This window comes from Danio rerio, chromosome 23 (assembly GCF_049306965.1).
Source record: "Danio rerio strain Tuebingen ecotype United States chromosome 23, GRCz12tu, whole genome shotgun sequence".
NCBI lineage: Eukaryota > Metazoa > Chordata > Actinopteri > Cypriniformes > Danionidae > Danio > Danio rerio.
This window is the reverse complement of record NC_133198.1, coordinates 49,982,501-49,992,500: the sequence shown is the minus strand read 5'-3', so window position 1 is coordinate 49,992,500 and position 10,000 is coordinate 49,982,501. Positions and strand designations below refer to the sequence as shown.

Genomic DNA, 10,000 nt, shown 5'->3' with positions numbered 1-10,000 from the left:
AAACAAAATAGAACAGAATTAGCAACTTTATTTTATTATTACATTTTTAAAGTAAAGAAAAATCAATAATTGTAAAACAAATCAATACAATTCTCCTGTAAAGGAATGTACAGCGGTCTGAAGGAGAATGACTCACAGTTTTTACCCTCGTTTCTTCTGGAGGTAAAGAAGTGGAGGTCTTTCTTGTTTTCTTGCGCTCCTGCTGCTGAAAATAGCCTCTTTGAGTGGCAAAATGCAGTTCAATAATCAGATATTTATGATTTATCATTTACACATTGACATAATGGCCCGTTTCCACTGTCTGGTACGGGTGGGTTTGGGTCACCTTCATCAGGCTTGTGTTTCCACTGTCAAAAGGGTATCCTGGTGGGCGTAATGCACGACAGAAAGTTCAGTGGCCACGACTCTCGCTGAAGGAAATGTCACAGTAAAGCTGCACGGGTCGCTCACATATCATACGAGCAGCACTTCTCACAACACCGATGCTTCACACACATCAATACTGTATACATGTTGATTACTGACCTCACGATCAGCATGATCTGATGATGACTGCAGATCAGAGACAGCGCCACACATGTGGTGATGATCATGGTTAAACAGCGCAGTGTGTTCATGTTTAGGTTGCTGACGCATCATTCGCTGCTGTTTTTCCGGCGTCTCCTTTGTTTTTTGCTCTTCACTCTCAACAGAGTCACTTCTGACAGGAGTGGATATCAGAGCGCTTCAATGACCACGAGCACAATATTAATATCAGCTCAAAAAGTTTGTTTGACAGTGCTAACAGGCATAAAAGCGCACTGAACACAGCCATACTGTACTAGTCACCGGTCACCGGTGTTTTGGGAGATAACAACGTAAACATAAGCAGGTTTTCAAAATAATTTCTTAATCCGCTTGTTAAGTGGTGATGTGTTTGATGTATGTATACTGTTTTCATTTGAGTGGAGAAATCATTCGTTTATGATCACGTCTTATTCCTATCACATATTAAAGTTAATTTTATATAAAGTCATAGTGTACACAACAATCTCAGGGCTTGCTGCATAACAAATACCAAAAAATGAACAATTTATAAAATAATTAATCACTTTCTGGCCATCGGATATTAGGCATGGACACATATATACTGCCATGGTGACTTTCGAAAGCCTTAAATCGCTGTGTAAACGTTTATTATTACCATTTCATGAGTCTCCCCATTCAGTTGAACAGAGCGCTTGGACCCAGAAGCCACTTCGCGTGAGGTCACACTTAACAAGCGGATAAGAACAGTGTATATTACTCTATATCTGCAGACACACTCATGTAAAAGCTTGTTTAATATTTATTTAGGCTACTGCAGAACACAGTTCTGTTTTCATTGTAATTGAATGTGTGTGCTTAGTCCCTTTATTAATCCGGGGTCACCACAGCGGAATGAACCGCCAACTTATCCAGCATATGTTTCATGCAGTGGATGCCCTTCCATCTGCAACTCATTCACACCCATACTACAGACAATTTAGCCTACCCAGTTCCCCTATAGCGCATGTGTTTGGACTGTGGGGGAAACCGGAGCACCCGGAGGAAACCCACACCAACACGGGGAGAACATGCAAACTCCACACAGAAACACCAACTGACCCAGCCGGGACTCAAACTAGTGACCTGAGTGCTGTGAGGTGAACGTGCTGCCCACTGCGTCGCCCCTGTGTGTGTTTATTCAACTATTAATCTAATACTCATTTAGAGAGACCCAATGTGACTGTCTGCTAGCGTAACCATGTGTATGATGCATCTTTATTTACTAAACTATTTACTAAAAAGTGGATGCTAATGGTCTAATTCAATTGAATGATCTATGCTAAGCTAAGCTAAAAATGTTTCTGTAAGACTTAGAGATTGGCTGAATGGATTAAAACTGGTGGAAATAGCCTGTTTATTTTTATAAGAGCTATAAAATGAGACTATTTACAAAAAAGTGGATGCTAATGGTCTAATCCGATTCAATGATCTATGCTAAGCTAAGCTAATAGTTATTTTGCTAGACCCAGAGATTGGCTGAATAGATAAAAAATGGTGAAACTAATCTGTTTATTATTATTTTTTTTTTTTGAGAGCTGTAAAATGAGACTATTTACAAAAATGTGAATGCTAATGGTCTAATCCAATTTAATGATCTATGCTAAGCTAAGCTAAAAGTGCTCCTGTTAGACATGGAAATTGGCTGAAAAGATTAAAAATGGTGTAACTAACCTGACACTGACCTGTTTAACTTTAGTAGAGCTGTAAAATAAGCCTAATTATAATAAGTGGACTGTGGGGGAAACCGGAGCACCCGGAGGATGCAACACGGGGAGAACATGCAAACTCCACACAAACACCAACTGACCCAGCCGGGACTCAAACCAGCGACCTTCTTGCTGTGAGGTGAACGTGCTGCCCACTGCGTCGCCCCTGTGTGTGTTTTTTCAACTATTAATCTAATACTCATTTAGAGAGACCCTTTGTGACTGTCTGCTAGTGTAACCATGTGTATGATGCACCTTTAGCTAGTCACTAGAACACTTTTCATTAGTCTGTCTGCAGTTAATGCTCTCTTGACAGATGCTTGGCTTTATGCTTGCGTTTCTGCTTATACAAGAAAACAACTTGTCGCGTTTGTGCGACAGGCATTGTCTGTGTCCACTCGGGAAATACAACCCGTTTGGCTCTCTCCGCCACTCTGCAAGCTTACGAGCTGTGTGTGCGCGCGAGTCTGTGTCTATGATATGTGTGAGCCTCCACTGAGCTCGTGCACACAGCCAAGAACTGTACGGCTTTAATACTTGATGCATTTGCCGTTGTACTATTGGGCGAAAACACGAGCATTCCTCATGTGAGATTGCCGACTCTGCAGACGAATGATGCTACTGTGAGTAATTAATCAGCAGTGATTCTCCAGTACTGATAGCCGAACCGATATTATCCATACTTCGCTCTTTAATAACGTTAAAATAAAGCTCAGAGTTTCAGTCCCATCCCTACGTCCAGATGTAGTGAGTACCATTTGAGTGTGTGTGTGTGTGTGTGTGTGTGTGCTGCCTGAATTACATGTGTTCCAGTGGGAGTAAAAGCACACTGTGCAGCACTGATGGAGACGCTCATCTACTGGCTGATCATGACAGTGTTGCGCAGGAGTTTCATTTGATCTTTGGATGGAAGCACAGCTAGTGTTTCTCTCCTGAACATCCCTGAAGTGTGTACTAACCCCTGTCCTGTCTTCATCACATCAGCCTTTCTCAAAATAGAGTCTCTCTCTCTCTCTCTCTCTCTCTCTGAAACAGAATCAGCTCTTTGTTTTATGCGGGCTGTAAGTTCCAGATCAAACAGAGGGTGTTGAAGGAGGCCCAGAACTACAGACACAGAGCCGCTGTTGTAGAAAAGCTGAGCGGCCTGTCATGTGATCAGGGAACGGGAACAGTTTTGGTTGCATGTTCAGCTTTTAAAGAAACACTCCACTCTTCTCTACTGAAGTGTTTTTAAAACTCATTCAGCTGATTTTCCCTCATACAGGTGCATTTTAAGCCGAGCTGAGCATAGATCTTTGAATCTGATTAGACCATTAGCTTAGCTTAGCATAGATCATTGAAACAGATTAGACCGTTAGCATCTCAGTCAAAAAATGACTGTAGCCTAAAGAGAATTGTGCTATTTACAGTTCGACTGTTCTGTATTTACATTGTGTACTAAGACCAATGGAAGATGGAAAGTTTTCGATTTTTCTAGGCTAATATGGCTAGGATGCTAGCTGATGTGTAATATGATTGAACTGCTGACATCAAGCTATATTTATTAGCCAAATCAGCTTGGAAAATAGCAACTTTTCAATTTCCATCGGTCTCATAACACACAATGTATCTACAGAAGAGTCTAGCTTTAAACAGGACAATTATTAAAACTCTGTGCTCATTTTTAAGCGAGATGCTAATGGTCTAATCAGATTTAATGATGTATGCTAAGCTAAGCTAACAGTGCTCCTGCTGGACCCTGAGATTGGCTGAATAGATAAAAAATGGTGGAAATATCCTGATTAACTTTAAGAAAGCTGTACAATGGTACAATTTACAGAAAAAGTGGATGCTAATGGTCTAATTCAATTCAATGATCTATGCTAAGCTAAGCTAAAAATGTTTCTGTAAGACTTAAAGATTGGCTGAATAGATTAAAACTGGTGGAATAACCTGATTAACATTAGGGGAGCTGTACAATAGGACTAATTACTAAAACATGGATGCTAATGGTCTAATTCAATTGAATGATCTATGCTAAGCTAAGCTAAAAATGTTTCTGTAAGACTTAGAGATTGGCTGAATGGATTAAAACTGGTGGAAATAGCCTGTTTATTTTTATGAGAGCTATAAAATGACACTATTTTCAAAAAAGTGGATGCTAATAGTCTAATCCGATTCAATGATCTATGCTAAGCTAAGCTAATAGTGCTTTTGCTAGACCCAGAGATTGGCTGAATAGATAAAAAATGGTAAAACTAACCTGTTTATTTTTTTTTTTTTGAGAGCTGTAAAATGAGACTATTTGCAAAAATGTAAATGCTAATGGTCTAATCCAATTTAATGATCTATGCTAAGCTAAGCTAAGCTAAAAGTGCTCCAGTTAGACATGGAAATTGGCTGAAAAGATTAAAAATGGTGTAACTAACCTGACACTGACCTGTTTAACTTTAGTAGAGCTGTAAAATAAGCCTAATTATAATAAGTGGATGCTGACGGTCTAATCCCATTCAATGATCTATGCTAAGTTAAGCTAAAAATGCTTCCACCAGACTCAGAGATTGACTGAATGGATTATAAAATGATTGAAATAACCTGTTTAACTTTAGGAGAGCTGTAAAATGAACGTATTTACTAAACAGTGGAGTGTTCCTTTAAGAGAAATCTGAATCGTCAGCTGCTGCATAAAGACTTCAGCCACAGACGCTGTCCCAGAATGAATCTGCTAATCGCAGGAGCAAGAGAAAGAGTTTAGCTGAAGGCCAGGTTTAACCGCAGCACTCTGGTTTATGGTTCCTCCGCTCCGGAATCTTCCACAGATGTTCAGTGTTTGATGTGTGGGACGGAGCTGGAAAGGGACTTTTTGGGATATATGTAGTTATTATGGCGTTTGTGTGGTGTAAAGGGGAATCCTGCAGACTAAACAGGAGCAATCAGGCCAGGAGGAGTAGGAAGGAATTATGGAAAATGATCATGCTGCTTGTTTGGTGCATACAGTAAGGTAGGACTGCATGATTATGGGAAAATCCGAATAAATACTGTATCTTTTAGAATTGTTTTAGAAATTAATGTTTTATTAATTTCTAGACAGTCAAAAGTTTACACACATTTCCTTGGTATGTTTTTATCTTTGCTTTTAAACTATAACTTTGGTCAAATGTTTTAGGTCTTCATCCACAAGCTTCTCACAATAGTTTGCAAGAATTTTGGCCCATTCCTCCTGACAAAATCCTGACAGAGTCTTGCTTGCGCAAACTTTTTCAACTCTGCCCACACATTCTCTATAGGATTGAGATCAGGGCTTTGTGATGGCCTCTCTAAAACATTCCCTCTGTTGTCCTTAAAGCACATGTGAACTCATTTGGGAGTGTGTTTAGGGTCATGGTCTGTCTGGAAGAGCCATTTGTGGGCTAGTTGTAATGTCCTGGCTGATGTGTTGAGATGTTGCTTCAGTATTTCTCCATAATGTTCTGTCTTCATGATGCCATCTATGCTGTGTAGTGGACCAGTCCCTCCTGCAGCAAAACAGCCCCACAACATGATGCTGCCGCCCCCATACTGCACAGTTGGGATGGTGTTCTAGGCTTGTGTGTTTCCCCTTTGTCCTCCAGATGTAACACTGCTCATTATGGCCAAACAGTTCAATCTTAGCTCCATCAGAGCACAGCACATGTCTCCTAACATCAGTCTATTCCCAGTGTCATTCAGCTAATGGTAATCTGGCTTTGTTGTTGATTCTGGCTTGTTGATTTTCTCATGTTGTCACAGAAGGAAGCAGTGTGTTTGAGCTTTTCCTTCAACACTATTCTACAGTTGTGCCTCACATTAACTCAAATGTTGTCAGTTAGCCAATCAGAAACTTCCAAAACCCTGACATCATCATCTGAGCTTTTCCAGAGGCAGAATATCTTATTGATAGTAAACTTGACTTTCAAGAAGAGTTATAACCATTTCTCAATAAACATCTCTCTTAATACTCTGATATTAAGCAGAACAGAAACACATCTGATCATCCTAACTTACCTAAAAGAGGAAAGGTTTACTCACATTAACATCCTCCCTTTGTAAATGGTTATGTGCCTTTTTGTACTGTGTATGTAAACTTCTGTTCTCAAATGTAAATTGACTACAATGTCACCAGAGGGCTTGAACAGCTCTATTTGGACAATGATCTTGAATTTAGATTGATTGGGGGGATTTTGTCAGGGTGTGAATCATGTATAAATATAAGAAATTAGAATAATTACTATAAAGCAAAGAAGAAAAGTCAAATTATAAGGTTTCTGGAGAGTCAAACAGGATTCGGGTTCAGGAATTGAACAATGAAATGTAAAACAACATTGTATAGCTTTTATTGTAGTAAATCCGTAACATTATTACTCTTTAAAGTTACAAATGTTGTTTTTTTGTGCCCAAATGCTTTAAACTCTATTGGAATGCCTTTAAAACATTCAGATGATAAAGTTTTACTCTTTTATGGTTGTACTTTGCATTGACTCCACAATTTTCATGTATTTTCAGTTGTTTATCAACCATAATCCCAATTCAACATTGCACATCCTGCTATGTGACTATTGCAGACACACACATTGCGATATGGAGATGCGCATGGATGGATTTGCTCTTTAGTGTTTGGTCTTTCAGCAGTGAAGATTAAACCCCACTGAACTGAACTGAACTTCAGCTCTGAACACTGGACTGACACAGCTTTAGGCTGCTTTCACACCTACACTTGTTTGGGAACGTGTCTCGTTTGCCCAGTTAGCGCGGTTCGTTTGGGATATGTGAACAGGTCAATCGCGCTCTGTTCCGCGCCAAAGTAATCGCTCCGAGATTGCTTGAGTGAGGTGGTCTCGGCTCGATTGAAACGAACCCTGGATCGGTTCGATTGCAGTGAGAAAGCGATCCGATCCGAGCGCGGTTATATCACAGTGTTTATGGATATGTAATAGGCTTACGGCTATATGAAGAGAGAATTATGAGTAGGGCGGGAAGTTTCGCGAGTCTCCGGATGCCCGCAAACGAGTGATGATCTCCCGGTAATCTCGCGTCTCCCTACCAGTCCTCAAATAGGCATCGTTGCGCACCCTTCTCACCCCTCCCCACCGCATCTCTCCTCAGACACGTCACGCGCGCACCCTGTCAATCACCATCAAACCACCACCTCTCCTGACAGCTGAGCGGGACGCTGCAAAATAAACCCTGACACTCTGACCAATTTGAGGAGAGTTTACTCGCACGTGACTTGTTTTAGCTCTTTTGGTCCGATTAGAAACTTTGCAGTGTGAAAGCGAACCGCTCCAAGAGCAAAGAGCAACAATGTAACATTTGTAATCTCTGTTTCAGAACAACTGAATCGATTCACAGGTGTGAAAGCACCCTTAGTTTACTAGAACTTCTGTGTTCAGCTGCTGCCACGCACTCTACACTGGAGAAATACCCATCAGTTGCATCGAATTATCATTGAATTATGCATTATCAATGCTGAAACAATAAAGTGTGCAACCCTAAATGTACTAATTAACCCCTCTTCTTTCTTCCCCAGATTCCTCAGAGCAGTGCACTGCTGGACGTTCTCCATCATCCAGTCCAAACCCAACTAAAAAGACGACAACGATTAATTGGTCTTTTCCCGATAAAATCAAGTCACCGCGAACTGTCCGCAAACTCTCTATGAAGATGAAGAAGCTGCCTGATCTGAGTCGGAAGCTCAGTGTTAAAGGCAACCCTATTAACAATGTGCCCGTCAATAATATCCAATCAGAGCCCAGGGCTCACTCACCGAGAGTCAATGGAATGGCAGATCTGGGCCCGTCCAGACTGCCCCCTGCTGGCGTGACCACAGCTTTGGCCAGCGGAAACGTGATCTGGCGATACCATCTGGACAGCAGTGTTTCAACACAGCACAGTTTCGATAAGCGGAGAAGCAACAGTGCTGGAGTTCCCAAATCTGCAAGTAAAGGAGGATACCTCAGTGACGGAGATTCACCGGAACTTGTGGCCAAATCAGGCAAGCATACAAACTCTGAAAGAAAGAACTGCAAAACGCGGGATCCCAACGGAAACGGTGGAAGTCCCAAACTCCCCGGTACAGAGTTGGATATCGATGCTTTCCGTTCGTACAGTTTCACCGAGCAGCCAAAGTGCCTAACTTATATTTCGGGACTAATGAGTCTGCATTTCTATGGCGCAGAAGATCTGAAGCCGCCGCGGGTCGATTCCCGGGATATCTACTGCGCCATTCAGGTGGACTCGGTCAATAAAGCTCGTACGGCTTTGCTAACCTGTCGCACATCGTTTCTTGACATGGACCACACCTTTAATATCGAGCTGGAGAACGCTCAGCATCTCAAACTTGTTGTCTTCAGCTGGGAGTCGACTCCACGACGGAACCGAGTGTGCTGTCATGGGACCGTAGTTCTGCCGGGATTATTTCGAGTCAGTAAAACACACCAGCTGGCAGTGCGTCTGGAGCCGCGCGGGATGATCTATGTAAAGCTGAGCCTGATGGAGCAGAGGCAGAACTCGCTGGACGGAGATCATCCCCAAATGCAGGTGTTCGGGGTGGAGGCGCGGCATGTGGTGGAGCGGGAGGCGTCCGGGCTCATGGTCCCGCTGCTCATCGAGAAATGCATCTCTGAGATCGAGAGGAGGGGTTGCCAGGTGAGTGAACGCAGTCTTTCATTTAACAGTAAAGTGTGTGCTGTGTTTCCATCCAAAGATGTGTATTAGATTCATGCGCAAACTTGCTTGAAACATTCGAGAATAAAGCAGCGTTTCTGTTCAAAATAGAGCACACAATCGTCCTGCTAAACTTGAGCAAGTATGAGCCAGAGAAATGTAGTTTAGTGCAGTAGGAGAAGCCAGCCACCTCAGAAGATGAAGACAAAAATGTATGTTTTACTCACCATCAACCATTTCTCTGATCTCACTCCTGTCCGGGTCACGGCACCAATTCCACCCTTCCTATTGCACCTCTCCCACTCCCTGTGAAATTGTAACTAGTGTCTCTTGTATGCAAGTCAAGTATGCTATGGATGATAACCCCAGGCTATGGTGTCAGACTCTAATGTGGCCCATGAGGCCAAAAAAAAGTATGTTTTACTCACCATTAACTAATCTTCATTTCAAATCCGGGTCACGGCACCAATTTAATCTCTGGAATTGCCCCTGGAACGGGTGTCTGGGATGGGTAAAAACTGCCCCGTGTTAGTCACTTATGTGCCTCTTGGGGCCAAAAAGTTATGTTTTACTTAACCAGTCTTGCTGGCTTTTCTCCATTAAGTGATATGCAAGACTCCCCCCAACATAACTCCCATCCGGGTCACGGCACCAATTGTACCCCTACAATTCAACCTGCCCGTATTCAAGTTGAATTTTAACTAGTGTGTCTGGGTTGGGTGTCAGGCATGCTAAGGATGTTTAAATATTTAGTATAACTAACTAACTTGCCTCTTCATGCCAAATAGGTATGTTTTACGCACTCTTAACTATTCCCCCAACCTCACTCTCATCTGGGTCACGGCACCAATTTTACCTTTCTAATCGCACTTCTCCCACTGTAAGTGGAATTGTAACTAGTGTCTTTGAGATGGGTGTCAGGCATGCTAAGGAAATAATAAAAATAACCTCTAGTGTGATTCTTGAGGCCAAAATAGTATGTTTTACTCAACCTTAACTAATCCTCCATCCTTACTCCTGTCTGGGTCACGGCACCAATTTTACCTTTTCAATTATTCTTCTCCTGC

General features: G+C 42.0%; 1 protein-coding gene across 3 annotated transcripts in view; it reads left to right on the top strand.

Annotated features, from left to right (window-relative positions):
* syde2 (synapse defective 1, Rho GTPase, homolog 2 (C. elegans)) overlaps nt 1-10,000 on the top strand; it is a 52,342-nt gene that overhangs the window by 22,826 nt on the left and 19,516 nt on the right. For all 3 annotated transcript variants that reach the window (XM_073939506.1, XM_073939505.1, XM_073939504.1), the window contains exon 3: nt 7,798-8,915. In XM_073939506.1, coding sequence (XP_073795607.1) covers nt 7,798-8,915 — 1,118 coding nt within the window. The remainder of the gene's footprint in view (nt 1-7,797; nt 8,916-10,000) is intronic.